The sequence below is a fragment of the Macaca nemestrina genome, chromosome X, assembly GCF_043159975.1.
Source record: "Macaca nemestrina isolate mMacNem1 chromosome X, mMacNem.hap1, whole genome shotgun sequence".
NCBI classification, from domain to species: Eukaryota; Metazoa; Chordata; class Mammalia; order Primates; family Cercopithecidae; genus Macaca; species Macaca nemestrina.
This window is the reverse complement of record NC_092145.1, coordinates 20874202-20898967: the sequence shown is the minus strand read 5'-3', so window position 1 is coordinate 20898967 and position 24766 is coordinate 20874202. Positions and strand designations below refer to the sequence as shown.

The window sequence follows — 24766 nt, the reverse complement described above, 5'->3', positions numbered from 1 at the left end:
TAATTAGTTAAGATTTGGGAGGAAGCAAGGATAGTTCTAGGAACCAAACAAAAGCAGACTATTGTGGCTGGGGTATAGAGAGTGAAGAAAACACAGTGACAGACAAAGCGGGAGAGGTAATTGGGCAGTTTTAGAATTTACACACTTTTTATTTTTGAAAAGGAAAAAAGCACAGAATTGGAGAAGGAATTATGGAAATCAGGAAACACGGGTTCTAGTTTTAACTTTGGTCACTAACTCCTTTGAAAAAGCCCATTCCAGTCTAACATGCTGAGTCGAAAATGTTGGGAGTCTTTAATATTATCATTTTTCTGAATTTCCAAGTTAATGTATTTCTAGTGTTAAAAGTAACCTATGGTACATTAGAAAGTTTCTGGGCCCTGTACTACCCTCAATGAAATATATCACCCCCACCCTTGCTTCTCTACTCTTCTACTTTTCTTTGAAATGTCATTTCATTCTCTTGTTTGTGGATTGTTTTTAGGTGGAGACAAACTACAAATAGGCTTCAGAAAAGTAAAAGTAAAAATGGAAACAGTATATTCCACACTACTCCTACTCTACACTCACTGCTGTCAAATGCATCATTAATAATATCACTTTTAAGTAAGAAGTTTGGAAATTTTAGCTGGCTCCGATATTTTTTCAACCAAATGGCGAAATGGATCTAAAATATGAATTACTCAAACTACTGAAAGAAAGTTGCACAGATAATCCAAGACACTGGAAAATCAAAAGACCTTTCTATTTGCCTTTGGAACATATGCGATTTTTCCTCCTGCAGCTTTTTGCCTAGACTAATATTAAAATGAATTTACTTTCCTAAAGCACATATTGGCCGGGCAGCCGAAGGACACGCTCTATGCTACTTGGCAGGAAGAAATGGGCTTAGATTAACACTTGGCCACCAAGCAGATAATCTGAATATAAATAAAGAATTCTTTATTCCAACCACCAGACTTACGGTGAGTCCTGGGTTAAAAGATTCCATTTGTAATTAAGGCCTGCCTGCTTGGGTGAATCCTGTATTCATTCAAAAACACACAACAGGACTCATGCAGTGAAATTTGACTTCTAACACTGCTGATTACCTTAAGAGAAATAAGCTAATGGAGGATCAGAAAAAAAAAGCCCTGAACATTTCATTTCAGAATGTCTTCCCTATTATTAAAATATAAATGTATATAATTTTGTTCATTAACAGAAAATAGCACACTTACATTTAGTCTCCACTGCAATTTAGATTCAGAACTTGGTAAATCTTTAACCAGACATTTTCACTTAACTAAAATCTAGTTTCCGTTTGAATTAATCTGGCACAATTACTCATGGTCATGGAAGCAGAGACTTCACGTCACAAATCACTCATTGTTATTCTATCCACGTCAAGTAAGACTTACATGATTTTTTAACCCACAGCAACATCACTGCACAAAAGTAATTTTCACAGAGTCTACTATTAACTCTTCTACCAGAGCTTCTAAAAGCAACGAGGTCTGGACTAATCTGAGTTCATCTCTTCTTTCTTTCCTAGCTTAAGCTCTGATGGAAGTGCTAATGAGCCTTACTTACACTAATGGCCGAAAGCCAGACAATAGTAAAAAAGGATCTAGACAATTCAAATCGGACACAGGAATCCCTGAATCAAAACTGAACAAATGCGTTCCAGCCACTGAATATACATATTGAGGCAATATTTGAACCACACAACCAAAAGTACTTATGACTTAAGGTAATGCCCTCTGTCTAGAAAACCTAAGGATGAAGTATGAGTGACTCATTAAAAGAGTCCAATGATAAAGTAATAACAAAGGTAGGATGTCCAGTGTGATTCATGCTATCACCCCATCTGGCTGAGCCACTTGGTGCCTTGTCTAGTCAATAAGCTGGGTCCTATCAGATTAATGACAGGCAGGTAAATGCGTTAGAAATGAGTCACAGTCCTATCAAGCCTAGCACAGATTTTGGTATAAGGTATGACTGTAGGGCATCCCCACACCGCTTGCTGTGGGTTAAACTGATATATATGGCATGTTCTCTGGTCTCTACTATCTTACCTTAAGGGTCCTAGTATCATCCTTCTGAATGACCTCTAAGTTTTTAAGATCACATATTTAAATATCAGTCCGCAGTCATGCTGAGGACAGGAGTGTTTGTTTTGTTTTTAACTTGCTCATTTTTATGGTGAAGGTAGACAGGAGTTTTAAACTATCAGCACAGATGTCTAAGTTGCTCACATAAACATCTCTAAAGAGTGTGTGTGTGTGTGTGTGTGTGTATACATGTGTACTTTAGAGATGTGTACAGACATACACATTCCTATTAATGATTAAAACTTATTTTTTGTACTTGTCACATATTCATGAAATTTTGGCATGACACATATAACATTAAAAATAGTGTTAGAACCACTAAGACCCATTTAACAAAAAAACGTGTTAAAACTATCACATTAACACTGATGCACGGGGTAAGAAAATTCATAAGTTTTCCTTTCATAAAAAAGAAAGACACTATCATTTAATCGTCACTGTATGGCCAGCAGCCCTGAAAACTCCTTTATTTTATATAGTATGCTGCAGACACACACAGTCTCACTCCCAACAGAATGAAGAGCAGATTAAGAGCTCCCAACATGCAGAAAGAATCAAAGCACAGGCAAAGGTAGACTTCTGAGTGATGCTCAAATTTTGATGTCCATAAGGATTAAATGCAGAATGACATAACTCCTGCCTTATGGTTGATAATGTCCTCTAGATTTGGTTGGCAAAGATTTGGGAATTTTCATTTAGCAAAAAAAAAGAAAAGAAAAGAAAAGAAATTCACGCTGTAATCCCAGCACTTTGGGAGGCCGAGGCGGGCGGATCACAAGGTCAGGAGATCGAGACCATGGTGAAACCCCGTCTCTACTAAAAATACAAAAAATGAGCCGGGCGCGGTGGCGGGCGCCTGTAGTTCCAGCTACTCGGGAGGCTGAGGCAGGAGAATGGCGTGAACCCAGGAGGCGGAGCTTGCAGTGAGCCAGGATCACGCCACTGCACTCCAGCTTGGGCGACAGAGCGAGACGCCGTCTCAAAAAAAAAAAAAAAAGAAAAGAAAAGAAAAGAAAAGAAAAGAAAAGAAAAGAAATAAAAAGTATGCCTAACTGGACACAAACTCCAAATGGGTCCACACTCAAATTTCAAACTTAATTTATGCTTCAAAAGATGTCAGATTTTTAAAGATTGTTATCTAGTGTATAAACTTTAAAGGCTATAAAAGCCATCTCTCCTTTTGTTGGGTGGCGCAGGGAATAAACTATAAATATTTAAATGACAAGATAACATCTAACGATCTGATCCTTTTTCTGCTCTCTAAAAGATAGAGGGCAGTTGTTTCCGTAGTTTCATTAAAATAGCAAATCATGAAAACCATCCAATGATAAAAGTAATCACAAAACTAAGATATTCGGTTTGATTCATGTTATCACCCCATCTGGCTGAACCACTTTGTGCCTTGTTCAGTCAATAAGCTGGGTTCTATCAGATTAATAGCAGGTAGGTAAATAAATAAAAAATTAGCCACAGCCCTATCAAGCCTAGCACAGATTCCTTAGTTTTGTTATCAAGTAGGTTGCCAACCTTGGTAGCAGAAACCAGAACACAGCCAGATTCCTATCTCTAGCCCCGTTTCTAAGAATATGAATGTCTGATTCTGATTAATAAAACTGCATTAAAGAGATAAAAGAGGCTGGGTGCAGTGGCTCATGCCTGTAATCCCAACACTTTGCGAGGCCAAGGCATGCAGATCACTTGAGGGCAGTTCAAGACCAGCCTGGGCAACATGGCAAAACTCGGTCTCTACAAAAACAGAAAAATTAGCTGGGCGAGATGGTGCACACCTGTAGTCCCAGCTATTCGGGAGGTTGAGGTGGGTGGATGGCTTGAGCCCAGGAAACAGAGGTTGCAGTGAGCCATGATCACACTACTGTACTCCAGTCTAGGCAATAGACCAGATCTTGTCTCAACAACAGAAAAAAAAGACCAGGTATGGTGGCTCACGCCTATAATCCCAGCACTTTGGGAGGCCAAAGCGGGTGGATCACCTGGGGTTGGGAGTTCGACACCAGCCTGACCAACATGAAGAAACCCCATCTCTACTAAAAATACAAAATTAGCCGGGTGTGGTGGTGCATGCCTGTAATCCCAGCTACTCGGGAGGCTGAGGCAGGAGAATCATTTCAACCCAGGAGGCAGAGGTTGCAGTGAGTGGAGATTGCACCATTGCACTCCAGCCTGGGTAACAAGAGTAAGACTACGTCTCAAAAAAAAGTTTCCGCAAAAGCAGGATCCAGATTTTTTTTTTTTTTTTTTTTGAGATGGAGTCTCGCTCTGTTGCCCAGGCTGGATGGAGTCCAGTGGTGCGATCCTGGCTCACTGCAACCTCTGCCTCTCGGGTTCAAGCAATTCTCCTGTCTCAGCCTCCAGAGTAGCTGGGATTGCAGGAATGCGCTACCACGCCCGGTTAGTTTTTGTGTTTTTAGTAGAGAAGGTGTTTCACCATGTCGTCCAGGCTGGTCTTGAACTCCCGACCTCAAGTGATCCGCCCACCTCGGCCTCCCAAAGTGTTGGAATTACAGGTGTGAGCCACCATGCCTGGCCAGGATCCAGTTTTTATATAAAAGAAATAAATCATATTTAAAAATCTCTTAATTATAGGCAAAAATGTCAGCACCATTAATATATAAGGTGTTCCCAAAGTCTCAGCACAATTTTAAGCTTTAATAACCTCAGAAGTACAATTGCTGCAAACTGACTAAAAACATCATCTGGAAGTTTAATTAATGACTTAACTATCTTTGACACTTAGTTTTGTGAATTTTGAGTAACAGATTTCTTTTGCAGATTACTTGAACCACACTTGGCTTGTTGACACTCTATGAGTGGCTGTGAATAAAGCAAGTGTCTCTTGTGTGAAGCAACAACTTTTTTTTTTTTTTTTTTTTTGAGACGGAGTCTCGCTCTGTCACCCAGGCTGGAGAGCAGTGGCGCAGTCTCCGCTCACTGCAAGATCCGCCTCCCGGGTTCACGCCATTCTCCTGCCTCAGCCTCCTGAGTGGCTGGGACTATAGACACCTGCCACCATGCCCGGCTAATTTTTTTGTATTTTTAGTAGAGACGAGGTTTCACCGTGTTAACCAGGATGGTCTTGATCTCCTGACCTCCTGATCTGCCTGCCTCGGCCTCCCAAAGTGCTGGGATTACAGGCATGAGCCACCGCGCCACAACAGCTTTTTATGTTTAAGAATCAAAAGTTGGCCAGGCACAGTGGCTCACGCCTGTAATCCCAACACTTTGGGAGGCCAGGGTGGGTGGGTCACCTGAGGTCAGGAATTCAAGACCAACCTGGACAACATGGAGAAACTCCATATCTACTAAAAATACAAAAATTAGCCAGGTGTGGTGCACGTACCTGTAATCCAAGTTACTCAGGAGGCTGAGACAGAAGAATCGCTTGAACCCGGGAGGCGGAGGTTGCAGTGAGTCAAGATTGCACTGCTGCACTCCAGCCTGGGCAACAGAGCGAGACTCTGTCTCAAAACAATTAAAATAAAATAAAAGTTTCCTTCATCACCAATGTTGACGTTTCCAGGGCTCTCCTAGCCATTCATGGGTCTATGGGATAGGGGAGTAGTGACAAGGAAATAGAAGCCTCACAATAGCTACTGCTAGAGATGGTTTAGGTTGTGCTGCTCAGAGGAATAAATGTCTGGACAATGAGAGAAGACCCTTCGTAAATACTGCACCTTCTCTTTCCTTTCTTACTTACTTGCATGAACCTGTTTTACACATCCTGCACTGTCAGCCAAAGACAATATAAAAATAAGTCACCTCACCCTGTATGTTTTCAGCTTGGTAAAATGCTGTCATATATTTTACTTAACTTGGTCACTTGGTTAGTAACTAGGTAAGCAAACCTATTTATAGTCATGTGCCTATATTAAAACACTTTGCCATAAAAGTGATATGCACTTTCCACTAAGGATAGAGTTTCACCCAATAGTCCTCTTGACAAGCTTCAGAAGTTTTCTCTTTTCCATCATCTACATACCTGGAAAGGCACTCTGTACCAAAATTAGCACACTGAAGTAGCAAGGACATACAGAGATGAGAGGAAAAAAGAGACCATGGGGTTGAAAATAGCTAGAACAATTCTAAAAGGCATCTATCTGTTCCAAGGTTAGAATAGTACTGATCAAAAAGACTAACAAACTAGAATAATCTGTGACTTCTTGGTCAACTAGAAGTACAGGTTATTTCACATGGAACAATGAATAAGTGATTTGGGAAGAAGGGATCGTCCATCTTTATAGCTTATAAGTGGCTTATACACTTTTTCCATTTAGAGGGTATGATCTTGCTATTTTTAAAGTGAGTGCCCTCGTGGGCTTTTTAAAAAGACCTTCAGGCCAGGCACGGTGGCTTACACCTGTAGTACCAGCACTTTGGGAGGCCGAGGTGAGGGGGATCACCTGAGGTCAGCAGTTCGAGACCAGCCTGGCCAACATGGCGAAACCCCATCTCCACTAAAAATACAAAAAAAAAAAAAAAAATAGCTAGGCATGGTGGCCCGTGCCTGTAGTCCCAGCTACTCGGGAGGCTGAGGCAGGAGAATCTCTTGAAGCTGGGAGGCAGAGGCTGCAGTGAGCCGAGATCACACCACTGCACTCCAGACTGGGCAACAGAGCAAGTCTATCTCAAAAAAAAAAAAAAAAAAAAAAAAAAATCCTCAGCTGTAAAACTCAGGGAACAAAAAAAAATTCTGAAAAACAGTACACAATTGATTACACAAGTATTCAGTGAGTTGATCAGAACATACTGAAAGATTTCAAAATATTACCTGGTCACTGCTACTTATTCCTTCCCCTTCCTTCCAACATGTACATAAGCACTCAAGTGCTCAACTTCAGGTACAGGAAAAGAAGTTAACGTTCTCATGAAAACACTGAAGGCCCTTAAAGACCTAAACTAGGATGAGTAAGATTTAAAAAACATGTGTGTGACTAGACCGTAGGAATCAGGAAATGTTATTATAAAAATGAAACCTTAGCACTGTGACAAAATATTTCATAATTTTCAAAAAGATAACAATGGATAATGCTAATCAGAGAATACTATGCTTAAGAGAATCCTACTATTCTCTGCTAAGCTGAAAGGACTGGATACAAAATGCAGGCAGAGCAGCTACAATCAGTACACATTACCCACAGCCACCCAGAGACTCTTTCTCACACCAGCCAGCAGTTGGCACTGCCACACCATTGGCAACTAATGACAGGCTGACCTAACAGGAGCTGGGAACGAAAGCGAAGGTGTCAGAAAGACATATACATTTCCAAACGAAATACTCTTGACTTTAAAATAATCTGTTTTTTCACATTATCCTCCACAGAGATTTCCCCTTCGTGGGAGCATGGATAAGAAGTTGAAAATATTTTAAATTATCCCAATATACTTTCCATGTGGCTCTTTTAAAATGGATTATACTCTAATATACTTTTCATTTTATTTCATTTTTTACCATGAACTGAGATCAGACAATTGCGCGGCATCTGGAGATAACATATTGGTAGTGCCTTGGAAGAGTCTCTTGGGCTGACTTTCTGTCTCCATTTCACCTAAAACAGAAAGAAATGATGCTACTATAAAACAATTTTACAAATACAGGCGTGGTGCTAAAATAGGATGACCTTTGTTTAACCAAAGCTCAGAATACTTCTTCAAACCACTGCTTAAAACTATTTTCCCATGTGCTTTAACGTGGAAGAAATATGCTTCCACATAAACTCAACCAAAAAGTCGGCAGCCCTAAAAAGCTTCTCACTCATTATCCACAGCGTGCTATGGACATATTCACATTAATAGGACAGTAGAACACTGACTGCATCAGGCAAAATGAAGCAAGGCTGACCACAGTAGAGATAAAGAATTCCCAAATAGCGGACACTCACAGTGAATATTGTATGCTACATGGTTAGCAAGGCCTATTGGTTTTATACATTTTGATATCTGAACATTTCCTAAGATGGTGTCAAACTGGTTAAAAAATGATAAGTAGTGTATAAGTAAAAAGTTGCTTTCACACTATTTAATGAAAATGAAGATTAAAAAGATAAGTTTGAAAATACATCTGTAATCAAAAGCAAATCTTACTCAATTCACAAAATTTTTATTGTACTGACCACCTCAATCCTACAGATTTTCTCGGAATTGCTAATAGAAAAACTTTGCACCAACAGGGATACTGCCTAACATTTTGCTACCAGGAGTACAAAAAATAAAACCCTAAGTTAGAATAATCTCCTTTAAAATCAGGCTCTGATGTTATTTAAAACATATACATTCCTTGGTTCTGAAGCTCTTCATCTGAGCTTGAAAATGGAATGTTCAAGACAATTTAATTCATGAGCCTGTCTATACTCCAGTAGAAAATTAGTAACTTTGAACTTAAAACTGTGTAAGATTCTTAGAATGAAAAAAGATTAAGCAAGAACAAACGCAACATTCATTTTGTCCATGTTATCAATTAGTTATCTTTCCTCTGGGACTATTCTGAAAATTGCTGAAAATCTGCAAAAGTTGTTATTTTCCATGCTTTAATATGCAGCTTTTAAAAGTTGCTGCTGGGCTTTTGAGTTTGCCTCACTAGTAAAAGCCTTTAGCTCTTTTGAGCAAAGAATTCCTCCATCTGCTGGTGTATTTTGGAATAGCTGTAAAACTAAACTACCATGCTAATTCCTTCAACTTCCTGCAACAAATTTTAAGTTAGTAATAATAACAACAATAATAGCTTTATTTCCAACTGTTATTTTCACTTACTAGCTACTGAGAACATTCCTAGGACTACAAATAACTCCCTACAAGATTGAGGAAAAACTGTTTATAAAGATAAAATTTATATATTAAATACAAATATTGTCACCATATCAAGAACTATTTTCCAGAGCACAAGATCTTTAATTTTAAGTTGTTTGAAACACAGCACTTTTGGAATCTGTGTATGATCCTATGACTGGAAAGTTTTCAAAGCCACAAATACCTGTACCCCTAACATTAGAAAAGTTGGTCTGTTTATTGGCCCTGAAGGTGATCTGCACAAAGAAACCACTTGCTGAATTGCTTTTAAAAGTACAGTTGGCCAGGCGCGGTTGGCTCATGCTTGTAATCCCAGCATTTTGGGAAGCCGAGGCGGGTGGATCACCTAAAGTCAGGAGTTTGAGACCAGCCTGGCCAACATGGCAAAAACCCCATCTCTACTAAAAATACAAAAATTATCTGGGCATGGTGGTGCACATCTGTAATCCCAGCTATTTGGGAGGCTGAGGCAGAAGAATAACTTGAACCCAGGAAGCGGAGGTTGCAGTGAGCCAAGATCGCACCACTGCACTCCAGCCTGGGTGACAAAGCAAGACTCCGTCTCAATTAAAAAAAAAAAAAAAAGTTATTGTTAATGGCTGGGCGTGGTGGCTCATACCTGTGTAACCCCTGCACTTTGGGAAGCCCAGGCAGGTGGATCACTTGAGACTAGGAGTTCAAGGACAGCGTTGCCAACATGGCGAAACCCTGTCTCTACTAAAAATACAAAAATTAGCTGGGCATGGTGGCGCACTCCTGTAATCCCAGGTACTTGGGAGGCTGAGGCAGGAGAATCGCTTAAACCTAGGAGGCAGAGGTTGCGGTGAGCTGAGATCACACCACTGCACTCCAGCATGAGAGACAGAGCGAGATCTTGCCTCAAAAAAAAAAAAAAAAAAAAAAAAAAAAGTTATTGTTAAGACTCGTTTAAAATGACACCTGACACTTGCAATCGTGTAGTCATATCCCCAGGAATAATGAATAAACCTGTGTTGCCAGCTGGGTGTGGTGGGGTAATCCCAGCACTTTGGAAGGCCGAGGCAGGTGGATCACCTGAGGTCAGGAGTTCAAGACCAGACTGGCCAATATGGTGAAACTCTGTCTCTATTAAAAATACAGAAAATTAGCCAGGCATGGTGGTGGGTACTTCTAGTCCCAGCTACTCGGGAGGCTGAGGCAGGAGAATCGCTGAGCCCAGGAGGTGGAGGTTGCTGTCAGCCAAGCTCACGCCACTACACTCCCGTCTGGGCAACAAGAGTGAAATTTGGTCTCAAAAAACAGACAAAAACCTGCGTTGCTTTTTTTTGAGACAGGGTATCACTCTGTGGCCCAGGCTGTGATCTCGACTCACTGCAACCTCTGCTTCCTGGGCTCAAGGAATTCTCCAGACTCAGCCTCCCAAGTAGCTGTGACAACAGGCACAAGCCACCAACGCCTGCTTAATTTCTGTATTTTTTGTAGAGATGTGGTTTTGTCATGTTGCCCAGGCTGATCTCAAACTCCTGAGCTCAAAGCAATTCTCCTGCCTCAGCCTCCCAAAGTGCTGGGATTACAGACCTGTGTTGCCTTTTTAAAGAGATGCCATCAGGTGCCCTTTATAAGCATCTAGCACTAGTGTTGATTGATACTAAACTATTTTAGCCTACTGCTTTGTGGTTCAAAACAAGGTAACTGAGAGCACCCTGTTATACAAAAAACTACAGAATTGAATATAAGGCAATTCTTGCTTTGATGAGGCATAATTTGATGAGGGGGTAAACCTCACCTTATATTTGAGTATATAGCACATTTATGGATGTTTGATACAGCATTAGCATATATTTCTGCAGTTTATAAACTATGCATCTCTTTCATATTTAGATAACTGAGAGGCAATTTTTTGAATATATAATGATAATGAATATATGAATAAAACTTATGAAGTATAAGAAAATACAGATGTATCAAATAACTCATTTACAAAATTGAAAATCAGTAGAGCAAACATTCGGAAGAATACTTTTGAGTTTCCCTAAAACACAAGAGAGCAATGCTGTTAGCTCATTTCAGACGGGAGTTCTAGTTTTTAATTCAAGCTTGGCTAGGTTTAAGACCAGAAGCGTGATACTTATCTTTTTCTTTTCCCCCCCGGCTTTACTGAGGTATAAATGACAAACAAATTTACATATATTTAAGGTATACAATGTGATGATCTGATGTATGTACATAATGTGAAATGATGATCACAGTCAAGGTTTTTTTGTTTTTTTTTTGAGATGGAGTCTCACTCTGTTGCCCAGGCTGGAGTGCAGTGGCACAGTATTAGCTGACCGCAACCTCCGCCTCCCAGGTTCAAGTGATTCTCCTGCCTCAGCCTCCTGAGTAGCTGGGATTACAGGTACCTACCACCACGCCCAGCTAATTTTTGTATTTTTAGTAGAGACAGGGTTTCGCCACATTGGCCAGGCCGGTCTTGAACTCCTGACCTGAGGTGATCCACCTGCTTTGGCCTCCCAAAGTATTGGGATTACAGGCATGAGCCACTGTGCCCAGCCCACAGTCAAGTTTTTAACACATCTTTTGCTTCACCTAGTTACCTTTTGTATGTGTGTGGTAAAAACACTTAAGATCTACTTTCTTAGCAAATTTCAAGTATATGACACAGTAGCACTAACTATAGTCACCATGCTGCTACATACCTTTTCTTTTAAGAGGACCGAGAACACTGGGTCTAATGCACTTGACTGGACTCTGACTTCTCCTGCTTTGATGAAAAAACAAACAGGATAATGTGAAGAACATCCAAGATGCAAGATAAAACAGCAGTCCAGCCCAACAAATACATAAATAAAATGGACAATCATATCAATGACTGAAATGGAAAATTCTTGTGTAACTGAATAACTGAAATGCCAATACATGATTTCACCCAGCATATGGCAACCTGGAATAATACAACAGCATTTTAAGCCATTTAAAAAATATGCCATATGACAAAATACCCACAACAGTTTAAAGAAAAAAAGATACCTTATTTAAAAAGTATTTTGGGGCTGGGCGCCGTAACTCATGCCTGTAATCCCAGCACTTTGAGAGGCCGAGGTAAGCGGATCATCTGAGGTCAGGAGTTTGAGACCAGCCTGACCAACATGGTGAAACACTATCTCTATTAAAAACACAAAAAATTAGCCAAGTGTGGTGGTGCATGCCTGTGATCCCAGCTACCTAGGAGGCTGAGACAGAAGAATCACTTGAACCCAGGAGGCAGAGGTTGCAGTGAGCTGAGATTGCACCACTGCACTCCAGCCTGGGAAACAGGAGTGAAACTGGATTTGACTGGTCTACGAACTTTAACATTTTTTCCTTATTCTTAAAAAGGATTATTGTGGTGTGCGTGCGTGTGTGCGTGTGTGCGTGTGTGCGTGTGTGTGTGTGTGTGTGTCCCCACTAAATATAAATCAGCATTAAATCCCCCCTAAAAAAAAAAACTCTGGGGCCAGGCGCTGTGGCTCATGTCTTTAATCCCAGTACTTTGGGAGGCCAAGGCGGGTGGATCACGAGGTCAAGAGATTAAGACCATCCTGGCCAACATGGTGAAACCCCATCTCTACTAAAACAAAAATTAACCGAGTGTGGTGGTGCATGGCTGTAATCCCAGCTACTTGGGAGGCTGAGGCAGGAGAATTGCTTAAACCCGGGAGGCAGTGGTTTCAGTGAGCTGAGTTCGCGCTACTGCACTCTAGCCTGGTGACACAGCGAGATTCCGTCTCAAATTAAAAAGAAAAAAAAAAGAAAAAACTCTGGTAAAATGTTAATGGTAGATTATAGGCAGTGGGTATATGGGTGTTCACTGTAGATTATAGGCAGTGGGTATATGGGTGTTCACTGTGAAATTCCTTCACTTTTGATGTCTGAAAATTTCACAGTGAAATATTGGGAAAAATAATTTTTTTTTTTTTTGAGACAGTTTTTGCTCTGTTGCCCAGGCTGGAGTACAATGGTGCAATCTCAGCTCACTGCAACCTCTGCCTGCTTGGTTCAAGCGATTCTCCTGCCTCAGCCTCCCGAGTAACTGGGATTACAGGCGCCTGCCACCAGGCGCAGCTAATTTTTCTATTTTTAGTAGAGACGAGGTTTCACCATGTTGGCCAAGATGGTCTTGAACTCTGGACCTCAGGTGATCCACCAGCCTCAGCTTTCCAAAGTGCTAGGATTACAGGCATGAGTCATCGTGCCCAGCCACAAAAAGCTAATCTGAGAGATAAATGTAATGAATGGTACTTCAACCACATTTAAAATTCAAGTTTGCTTACCTTGAAAATCGTCTTGAACTGGGAACTGGACTTGGTGGCAACCCACTGCTGCTCACAAACATCTGTAAGAATGGTGAGAAACATTACTAGAAAAAAACATATTCAATATTAAAATAGTTCTAGCACTCCAGTTTTCTTTCTTCCTGTTTTTTTTTTTTTTCTTAGAGACAGGGTCTCTTTTTTGCTCAAGCTGGAGTGCAGGGATGCAACCATAGCTTACTGCAGCCTCAAACTCCTGGGCTCAAGCCATCTTCCTGCTCCACCTTCCTGATGAGCTAGGACTATAGGTGTGCACCACCATGCCCGACTAATTTTTTTGTACCTTTTTTTTTTTTTTAAATGTAGAGATGAGGTCTCGCCATGGTGCCCAGGCTGCTCTCGACCTCCTGAGCTCAAGTGATCCTTCCGCCTTGGCCTCCCAAAGAATTGGGATTACAGGTACAAGCCACCATACCAGACCCACAGTCATTTTCAAAAGGTTCTTTTCAAAATGACAGAAACAATTTCCTTAGAATTGCTTGGCTGTTTGTGTGTCTCATAACTAAATTACATATATATATATGTATATTTTCCAAATTACTGCCATAGATTTTCATTGATTTTCCTTCAAGGCATTGGATACTTTAAAAGTGGTGTGATTTGTGTGCGTTTTAGAGTAAACAGCTCAGTTTGTGAAATAGACTTAATATCCTTTCAATTATCCTACCTTTCCAAATCCCCTGGTGGGTGAAGGTGCTGGAGAAACTGGAGTGAAGTCAATTCTCTTAGGAGAATATAATTTCTCCGGCTTGTCAAAATCACTGTCACTCTGTAAACATAAAGTGTCATATCCTCATAATAAATTCAGCACATCACAGCTCTTATTTACTACTATAACACACCCAGATTTTCCAAAGAGAAAGGTACAGACTCTAATATTCTGCTGGAAAAGCAGAGATCAAATAACAAGTATCAATTTGGAAGCAGAAGGGGACAGAAGCGTGCGAAAAACTTAATGAAGCCAGTGAACAACATAAAAGTTTCTAGAAAATGAAAACCAAACAGACATGAGCAAACTTTACCAGGCTCAAGCTCTCATCCCATGATTGGCTTATCTGCATTGCCGTTTGCATTTCCCTAAAATAAACAAAGGGAAGGGCCATCAGTGTTTACAAACAAGACAGTTATTAGGCTAGGCCCTGCTCTTCCAAAGCACTAACCTTTCATGTGCAGTTTCTCTGTTCATCATATCCAGGCCTTCTTCCTGCAAAGACAAACATATGTGCTAATAAGGTAGGATCACTGACAAAATATTAACTCTTCCACACACTGTAATTTTCATCCACATAGTTCTCGGCTTCAAATAAAATAAAAAGACTTTTCTACCTCATTGACATAATCACAGTAGAGTAGAATATTCATGCCGCTTGTATATTTTATCTGCACACTCCAGAAGAATTATAATCTGTCTCCAACTAACCAGAGTTGCATCCCAACTCATTTTAATATCTAAATCTTTAAAATAAAAATAAAAATGTAAAATCCAAAAAATTTCCAATCTGAGCTAGTAAGTAAAATTTACCCTTTTGATCTGATGCAGTCTGCTACTAGGAATACGATTAGGTGAGGATGACAGCAACTGGAAAGAAAAAGTAAACATTTACTATTTTCCGAATCACAAAGCAGCAGTCTGCTGTCAGTACTGGTGTACAACCTCTTCCAAGGTAAGTTTTCATATTCTTCTTCGAAATTTAGCTCTTTAGATCACTGAACATTAATGCACTAGAGGCAGTATATTTAGTCTTCAAAAAGTACACCAGGTGTCCAACCTCAAAGCACCATCTGTTGCTAGACAGACACTGACTTCAGCACTTTTCCCAAATGAATGTGAAGCTACGTAAATTTAGAGAAATAAAGACTATGGGCCTTAGACATATCCATTATCCCAGTTATCTAAAATAGAGAACTACATAAGAAGGGAAAGGAAAAAAAAACACCAAAGCTATTAATTTTTATTACCAATGCAGCAATGGGGGAAGAGAGGCTAATAAGTCTAGTACATAGTATTTTGTCTATGACTGATGTTTTTCAAAAACACTTTACAACTGCAATGAGGAGGCTTTGCTTTCACGATCCAAATCCATTCTAAAATCTCATCACATGCTAGCACTACAAATCTTACTAGTTAACAAAAAACAATTTGGGGCTGGGCCCGGTGGCTCACGCCTGTAATCCCAGCACTTTGTAATCCACCGCCGAGGCAGGCAGATCACGAGGTCAGGAGATCGAGACCATCCTGGCTAACACAGTGAAACCCTGTCTCTACTAAAATTACAAAAAATTAGCCGGGCGTGGTGGCAGGCACCTATAGACCCAGCTACTCGGGAGGCTGAGGCAGGAGAATGGCGTGAACCTGGGAGGCGGAGCTTGCAGTGAGCTGAGATCACACCACTGCACTCCAGCCTGGGTGACAGAGTGAGAAGAGACTCCGTCTCAAAAAAAAAAAAAAAAAACCAATTTGGAAAGACAAGGTGTATCTTTAAAATAACTGATGCTTTCCCTTAGATCATCATTTTTTTAATAACACAAAGCAGAAATGATTTGGAGGCCAAATTATGTTCCTTCACAATAATTACAAGCTGGTCACAAACTGTAAGACACAATTCATATCAACAGGTCTTAGAGAGTTCTAGTGGTCGTAATATAAACAACTACTGGCCGGGCGTGGTGGCTTACACTTGTAATCCCAGCACTTTGGGAGGCTGAGGCAGGCAGATCACGAGGTCAGGAAATCGAGACCATCCTGGCTAACACGGTGAAACCCCATCTCTACTAAAATTACAAAGTTAGCTGGGCGTGGTGGTGGGCGCATGTAGTCCCAGCTACTCGGGAGGCTGAGGCAGGAAAATGGCGTGAACCCGGGGGGTGGAGCTTGCAGTGAGCGGAGATCGCGCCACTGCACTCCAGTCTGGGAGACAGAGCAAGACTCCGTCTCAAAAACAAAAAACAAAAACTACTACTATTTATTCTATAACAAAATACAAATGAACTTGTAATACTATAAAACCAAATAACAATCACCCTGTTTAAGAGGCCCCATGCTATTAAAACTTTTTTGAAGGCCGGGCGCGGTGGCTCAAGCCTGTAATCCCCGAGGCCGAGGCGGGCAGATCACGAGGTCAGGAGATCGAGACCATCCTGGCTAACACGGTGAAACCCCGTCTCTACTAAAAAAAATACAAAAAACTAGCCGGGCGAGGTGGCGGGCGCCTGTAGTCCCAGCTATTCGGGAGGCTGAGGCAGGAGAATGGCGTAAACCCGGGAGGCGGAGCTTGCAGTGAGCTGAGATCCGGCCACTGCACTCCAGCCCGGGCGACAGAGCGAGACTCCATCTCAAAAAAAAAAAAAAAAAAAAAACGTTTTTGAATACTAATGCAGTGAGCAGTATAAAATAGTAATAAAATGCTCTAAGTTTCTTTTTATTTTTTTTGAGACAGAGTTTCGCTCTTGTTGCCAGGCTGGAGTGCAATGGCATGATCTCTGCTCGCCGCAAGCTCCACCCCCCGGGTTCACGCCATTCTCCTGCCTCAGCCTCCCGAGTAGCTGGGACTACAGGCACACACCACCACGCCCAGCTAATTTTTACAGCCATTAAGGGAGACTGGAGCATAAGATAAATGTATGTTAGTACAGACAGGGTTTCACCATGTTGGCTAGGATGATCTCGATCTTCTGACCTCGTGATCCGCCCGTCTTGGCCCCCCAAAGTGGCTTACAGGTGTGAGCCACTGTGCCCGGCCACTGGCGAACTCTTAATAAGATCATTTAGAAAACAGTAAGCTACAAGGTGAGCAAATACAGCAGGAAGACTCTCCAACAGGAGACTGTGGAAGAGAGCACAGATGTGTCAGTTAGGGAAACCCAAGAAACTGAAGAAGCAGTGAAACGATCAGGAAAGCTGACATGAGGATGGCCAAAAACTAACTGGGGAGAAAGTCAGAAATTTACATGCTACATTTACATAATACACAACTTGACAATTTTAGACAAAACCGGAAAGTAGACCAGAAAGAACAGAGCAAAGCTGTGTGTAGTACCAGAAACAACAGGGGGGCAATGTATCGGCTAAAAAAAAAAACACACAAAAAGAGCCAGAACTCCAAGGAGGTGCTAGCTAACGGGGTTAAATAAAGCAAAGAGCTCAAGGGGGCTAAGAAATGAGGCCCCTGACATTGGCAGTTAAGTGGGCACTGGTGACTTTTGCAAGAACAGTTTTTTAATGGAGTTGTGGTAGAAGCAGCATGATTACAAACTGGCCAGAAACGAGGAGACAAGGAATTAGAGGCAGTGGAGTGTAGATTATGCTTTGAAAGAGCTTGGAGAGGGGAAGGAAAAGGGAAGGAGAGACCTACGAAAAAGAAAACAGTTTGTTTTCCCCCATCAGATGCATGAGTCTGGAGAAGGTGGAAAGAAGAGAGCTCGTGAGGAATAGGGAAAAGATACAAGATAGAGAGGAGACGATAGACCGAGCAAAGCAACAGGAGAGTCAAAAGCATATGAACCATTGGGGAGAAATGCCATACGTGAAGCTAAAGACATTTCAAGGCAAAGAAAGCTGACATTTACACAAGATAGGTGTCTGTCTTCTTTGTAAAGTAGTAAGAAGGGTCATCTGCTCAAAGTAAAAAGTGGTGACACTGGAAGCAGACAGAATCTTTTTAAAAAGGGAGAATACTGCTTTGAAGAATATCATGGGGCCAGAGGCACCTTAAATCCAATTATGTCCCAAAGAATTCATCTTCTTCCCCTTCAAACTACCAATCATCTCAATTTCTCTACTCCTACGCAGCGCCAATCCCCGGTCACCAACACACAAAATTTCCATCACTTGGAGTCTTCCTTCTCTTAGTCCTTATATCTAATCAGCTGGTGAGCCATGAAGATCCTACATCTGCATATCCAGTCCATTTCATTTGTCAACACCTTACTCATCACAGGTTACCATGGGACACAGATAAATGTATTAAGATTTATAGCACATCCTGTGATAGAGTGTATATAGTGTAATTAATATTATGATAGTTGTGGAAGCCTGCCCAGAGGAGATATAAGGATTAAACTGAGTTTTGGAAGACCAAAATGCTAGAAAGGAGAGGGGCAGGAATGAAAAGATGCATCAGGATCAACAAAGAGCAGTGAGTCACCATGGCCCTTTCAGAAAACTAGGTATTTCAGTGAGAGATGAACCTAGACCACTGTTGATAAGAATCTTCTCATCTTACAAAAGAGGTAAGTGAAGTGTAGAGAGGCAAATTCACTTTCCCTTCTTTGCTATGCTACTGTTATCAGGAGCATGGCTGTATAACATGTATAAACATTTTTCATATATCCAGCAAAAATAAGTAATATTTTCCAGTATCCTCAGAGAAGGTAAAATGAATCAAGCCTCCAGATAGCTAACATTTCCCCCTGTAAGTATTTTCAGTCATTTCAGTTGGAAATCTTTCTAAAATGTGTTCTAGTTCTCCCTTTCTTAAACAAATTATACCAAACAGAATGGCACTGGGAGATCTCTATTTTTTTTTTTTTTTTTTTTTTTTGAGAGGGAGTCTGGCTCTGTCGCCCAGGCTGGAGTGCAGTGGCCGGATCTCAGCTCACTGCAAGCTCCGCCTCCCGGGTTTACGCCATTCTCCTGCCTCAGCCTCCCGAGTAGCTGGGACTACAGGCGCCCGCCACCTCGCCCGGCTAGTTTTTTTTTTGTATTTTTTAGTAGAGATGGGGTTTCACCGTGTTAGCCAGGATGGTCTTGATCTCCTGACCTCGTGATCCGCCCGTCTCGGCCTCCCAAAGTGCTGGGATTACAGGCTTGAGCCACCGCGCCCGGCCTTTTTTTTTTTTTTTTTTTTTGAGACGGAGTCTCGGTCTGTCGCCCAGGCTGGAGTGCAGTGGTCGGATCTCAGCTCACTGCAAGCTCCGCCTCCCGGGTTCACGCCATTCTCCTGCCTCAGCCTCCCGAGTAGCTGGGACTACAGGCGCCCGCCGCCTCGCCCGGCTAGTTTTTTGTATTTTTTAGTAGAGACGGGGTTTCACTAGGTTAGCCAGGATGGTCTCGATCTCCTGACCTCGTGATCCGCCGGTCTCGGCCTCCCAAAGTGCTGGGATTACAGGCTTGAGCCACCGCGCCCGGCCGGAGATCTCTATTCTATTCCCAGTTCTAACAGTTACTAATTGTGCGATTCTGAGCAAGTCACTTCTAACGTCTTGAGTTTTAGCTGCTGCTTCTTTTAATTGGGAAAAATATCTTTGCCCTCCCTAAATAGGGGTTGTTATGACAATTAAATATGTGAAAGTACTTTGTAATGGGTAAAATACTATACAAGTGTAGGTATTACTAGAATTTATGAATAAGTTAATGACCCAGGTATCCTTAAGAACATAAATTATTATATGATTCTATACCAATGACATGCTTGGGGTGTACTAACAGGCTCTTAGCCCTTATACTAATTAGCCACAAACAAATTTTTTAAAAATGTCTGTTTTTCAGTTTTTCCCTCTCCTCCCTTGCTAGCAGCTATTAGTATACTTTTAACTAAAATGCATCCCTTCTAATTTGCTGCTTCTCACACACTATTGGATTGGAAGCTTATTATAATTGTGCATACATTTTAGATGATTCAGAGGTCAGAGGCTCTCCTATAAATAAACCGATGAACTTCTGCGCACAGACTATGGAAATCTAGTTCTGCCATTTAGGGATCTGTCTTCTTTCATTTCAGATGTCTTCCAGAGAATTGAAGCTGCTGGATAAGTGAGTTCCACATGTGAACTGCTACCATATGAAAAACCTCATCATAATTTATCCCAATGTGACCAACTAACAAAGCAATCCCTGACAGTTCTGGCTACAGAGATCAGTCACAATCAGTAACTCTTCAGAGAATATAAATACAAGCATTTTAAAAGGAGTCTTCATTTCGGAAAACCAGCATTGTTTAACAGGTACGTGTCAGAAACAAACACTCTGCTACCTTTAAGTGATGTGTGCATCCTAGGACAAATGAAGACCACTGTTCTCAGCTATAATTAGAAGTTAATCCTGACTTACCTCACAAGCCTGATGCAAGTAGTGACAAATAATAATGAACAATTTTAAAAAATACAAAGTCCCACAGCAAAGAAAAATTTTTAACCATGTATCCTTTTTGTACCAAAAGCTGAATGGCCATAGCATAAACAGTAAACAAGATAGGTAAAATCAATCTTTTCTTTCTTAAAATGTTGTGCATAGCACATCATTTTAAGAAAGAACTCCATTTCAAAGTATTTTCCCCAATCTAAATCACTTCAGATACTTACTTCTATACTTACCAGGCTGTGACGGCTCATAATTGTTGTACTATTCCTCCGAGTTCTAAGTGTGTAAGGTTGAAAAACCTGTGAAAGGTCACTGAAAAAAACAAAAACAAACAAAAAAACAAAATTAGTAATTTTTCTAATAGAAGATCTCTTTCAAATACATTAATATCAGTTCTCTAGTTAACAACGAAATCTTCCATGGCTCCTCATTTCATACAGAGAATGAACTCCTCACCGTCCTCTCTGCAGAGCTTCCCAAGTGGTGTGCTGTGGATTACAGGTTTGCAGAGATACTGATCTCAGTGGTTGGGGGCAGCTAGGAGAAGTGGTGCAGGCGGAGCTCCAGACTGGTTGACTCTAGCTGCTTCTGGTCAGAGCTACGCCCCCAAACCGGTTACCACCAGACCTGAGCAGCCTCATCTGTTTACCCCAGAGAAGCAATGAGTACTGTTTTCTGTGTTTGCCATGATGCGAAAAGGGGCGAGGAGCATTGTTCTACAATACGAGGTGGATCAAGACATCTCCCCCTTCACCCTAAGCATGTGTCCTACCTTTGAACTCTGCTGTTGGATGGAATAAACATAGCAGAGATTGTTGCCCCTTCTGCCTCAAATGCTCTGCCTCCTGCCACCATCTATTAAAATCCTTCCTCTCCTTCCACATCCATCTTGAATGCCATACCCTTCAGTGAAGGCATGGCACAAACCTCTCTTCAATCCACAAACGGAATGCAATCACTCTCTCCTTTGAACCCAAAGAGTACACTGGGAGATGAGCTGCTTCTTGAGACACCTACTTTGTCTCTTAATAAAGAGAAATGTGGATGTGTCTTAAACCCACTGGTAGAGAGGTGTTTTATTCATGTTTTATAATATCCCTGCAGTGCCTAGCAGAGGGCAATGCCACAATAAGGATGAGAATTCCAGGGCCGGGCGCGGTGGCTCAAGCCTGTAATCCCAGCACTTTGGGAGGCCGAGACCGGCGGATCACGAGGTCAGGAGATCGAGACCATCCTGGTTAACACGGTGAAACCCCGTCTCTACTAAAAAATACAAAAAATTAGCCGGGCGCGGTGGTGGGCGCCTGTAGTCCCAGCTACTCGGGAGGCTGAGGCAGGAGAATGGCGTGAACCCGGGAGGCAGAGCTTGCAGTGAGCTGAGATCCGGCCACTGCACTCCAGCCCGGGCGACAGAGCAAGACTCTGTCTCAAAAAAAAAAAAAAAAAAAAAAAAAAAAAAAAAAAGGATGAGAATTCCAGAAGGATTTTTCAGAAATGAACTGCACTGGGCTTTCGGGGCCCACTGAGATCACCTAATTCAGCTCTCTTAATTTTCAAATGAGAAAACAGACTCAGAAAGGTTAAATGACTCATTCGTGATCATAGCTAGTTAGTGAAAACTGGGACCAGACCTGGTCTCCTCGCCCCTTCTTGTGTCACATCATGCTATGTTACTTAAATCATGATTCAAAAAACAGTATGTTTTTGCTACAATAGTCTAAATGCAGGTCAATAGAATTGCTGAAGTCCCTAGCAATTGCTTGCTTACGAGATTTCAAAAGACAATCAGAAAAAGACCAGTTTATTGTTATAGTAACCAAAATAAATTCAGGGCCAAGGACAGCAACAGGAAAGCAAAAAGTCACTCCTACATTCCCTCAGTTTCAAAATTATATTTAATAAATGAAAAAGTCAACCTGTTTTTTCCCCAAAATATGGATGTTATAATCAGTTCAACAGCAAGGATTATCTCTTTCTTTGCCTTCACTGTGCTTGATTAATATGTTTTTGGCTAATTGTACTCTCATCTCCTTTTTTGGACTAATGCCATTTCTACCAGGTCTCGCAAATTGGCTCTCTACCTAAGATGAATTGTCTCCTTATAAAAGTGAAATACAATAGGCTCAGGAGATGAACCAACCTAACCTTCACTATTACAAGATGCTACCTTAAAATAGACCCTCGATGACTTATTCACATGAAAACACAAGACCCTACCACCGAAATTGAAGAGTCGATTCTCTCCACCGTTTTCTAAAACGTGCCTTTTCACTGACCCTAAGCTACAGACCACCCTTCTTTTTTATTCACTGCAATGCATTTCAGGCAGTTTTGGAACCTGAAAACATTAGAGCAAATCCAAATCACGTACTGTGATGCGAACATACCACTTAATTACAAGTTATTAGATAAAGTGTGATTTATTAAAGTAAACCTCTGTTAATACCAGGATTCCTAAACTAAGCTTAGAAATAGCAGCTCTGAGAGACAGGTGTCAAGTTGCACATCTAGTTCCAGCGGTTTCGATCTGACATTCCCTGGTGTAAGTTAGTCGGGCAAGCAACCTGTCAGAAGAGCCAGAAGCTTTCTGCAGTTCCTTTTACAGTGGGACAACATGGCCCCAGGTGGAGGGGGAACCGTTTCCTCCACACTGCCCAAAGTTGGAGATTAAACTTTCACTCCACCTTGGGACCCAAGTCACTATCAAGCAAATGAGTCGCCACCCCCTCAGGTTGAAGAGCCCAAATGAGCTCAAACGTGCACTTTAAGGAAGGAAGATTGCTCGCACGGGGGCAAGGAGCCCCTGAACCCTGTACTCCATCCTCCCCAACCCTGCTCACCTGAGCCCATGGATTAGGGGAGCGCTGCTGGATCTCCTCAGGGTTCCCCCGTAAGATGTATCAGGCTCAAGGTCCAGCTCCATTTTCTCCTGAGCCATGTCAGACTTGCAGGCAGGCACAGCGGGCAGTGCTCAGCTCCTGGTGCTTAGCTATGGACTCCCAAGACTCTCACTGCAGGACTGAGCTGCTGGGGACTGGCAGCTGGGGGCGGGGGCTAAGGGGCGGAGGCTTGGGGACGAGGGCGGGGGCTGGGGGCGGAGAAAAGTAGGAGAGGAGGAGGGAAGGAGGAGGATGATGAGGAAGGGAGGATGATGGTGAGGCGGGGAGGAGGATGCAGAGGTAGTGGTGGAAGGCGACAGAATGAAGGAAAAGGATGCAGGAAAGAAGAGGGATGGAGGGAAAACAAGGATGGAGGGAGGAAGGAAGAGGGAGGGAAAAGGATAGATGGAAAAGCAGGAGGACAGAGAGGATAAGAGGAGGAGGGCAGAGGGTGAAAACGGAGAGGAAGAGGGCGGGGGAGGGAGGGGAAGGGAGAGGGCAGAGGGAAGGGAGGAGGACAGAGGGGAAGGGAAAAGAGGAGCGCAGGGGCGGGAAAGGAGGTGGTCTGGGGAAGAGGAGAGAGGAGGGAGAAGAGGAGGGGGAGGAAACTAGGCAGCGGCGGAACTCATGCTGCTATCTTTCCGGCTGAGGACCACAAGCGGGGCCGGGCTACAGATGCTGCGGCTGCCCGGGCAGCGCTAGCACCGAGGACCTGACAGTCGGGTAGGACCCGGCCGGGCAGCCTTGGCGACTCCAGCTCCCCATGCTCGGGGACTCGGTCCAGCCCCCCATGCTCCCGGACCTGGTCCCGGAGGCTCCTCAGCCCTGGGATCGGTGCTTCTCCCCTCCCTGCCCCCCTCCCGCCTCGAGGACAGGTTGGGGGTTCGGCCTCTCAGCCGCCGCCGCGATGCCTCCTCTTCCTCTCTTGGGTTCTAATGGTCTGGGGGAACACGCTGGGGCCAAGACCAAAATCTACAACCTGCAGTCTCTTCCGCCTCCCACGCTTCAGAAGCGGGAACCTCCGCGGGGCCAGTTCTTCCGCGTCCGGGCACCCATCGGGTCCTGCGCACGCGTCCAGCGGCCACTCCAATGGGCCCGCGGGCACGGAGCGTGCGTGGCAGCCCCGCCTCGAAATCCTCCTCCAAAGGGGAGGAGCGTTTCCAGGGGGCCCGGCGCCTTCCTCGATGGCATTGGCCTGGGGACCCTGGCGCCCAATTTTGAAAAGAACCAATAGTTGGGAAATGCTGGAGCTTCGGCTTTCAGGAGGAGTTTGGGCCAATATTCATGGGAAACAGAGAAAAACATGGGATTTCCACGTTATTTCACTCCTAATTTGTACGCTCCGACCTCTGTGATCCCCACTCATGCCTTAAATCCCTCGATTTTGTTGGTCTTTGTCTGGAGGAGCTGATTTCTTTTTCAGATCATCCATTTGGATGCACTAGACAAAAGAGAAGTGGGAAAACAAACGCAATGGATAAAAATAAAGCGAATATCATGACAGTTCGTATAGCTAATGAGAAACTCAGTTCCATTTTGCAAGCATGTTTAGATTCAACAAAACTGGGAAAAGTCCGAAGAACA

At 42.6% G+C, this 24766-nt stretch overlaps 1 protein-coding gene and 1 non-coding gene across 16 annotated transcripts in view; both read right to left on the bottom strand.

Annotated features, from left to right (window-relative positions):
* Positions 1-24247, bottom strand: part of PABIR2 (PABIR family member 2) — a 28248-nt gene extending 4001 nt beyond the window's left edge. For 2 of the 15 annotated variants that reach the window (XM_011740991.3, XM_011740998.3), the window contains exons 1-9: positions 23144-24224; positions 20525-20615; positions 14748-14804; positions 14386-14429; positions 14248-14302; positions 13893-13994; positions 13187-13248; positions 11573-11634; positions 7561-7657 (exon numbers count right to left, since the gene is read on the bottom strand). In XM_011740991.3, coding sequence (XP_011739293.1) covers positions 7561-7657; positions 11573-11634; positions 13187-13248; positions 13893-13994; positions 14248-14302; positions 14386-14429; positions 14748-14804; positions 20525-20615; positions 23144-23241 — 668 coding nt within the window. In that variant the 5' untranslated portion in view covers positions 23242-24224. Of the gene's footprint in view, positions 1-7560; positions 7658-11572; positions 11638-13186; positions 13249-13892; positions 13995-14247; positions 14303-14385; positions 14430-14747; positions 14805-20524; positions 20616-23143 lie in introns of all 15 variants that reach the window. The other 13 variants (XM_011740997.3, XM_011740992.3, XM_011740990.3 and 10 more) reach the window with 13 other exon arrangements.
* Positions 2496-2641, bottom strand: LOC112426598 (small nucleolar RNA U109). Its single transcript, XR_003017976.1, has one exon. It is a non-coding gene; the product is annotated as a small nucleolar RNA U109 (small nucleolar RNA).
* Positions 24248-24766: the final 519 nt, after the last annotated feature.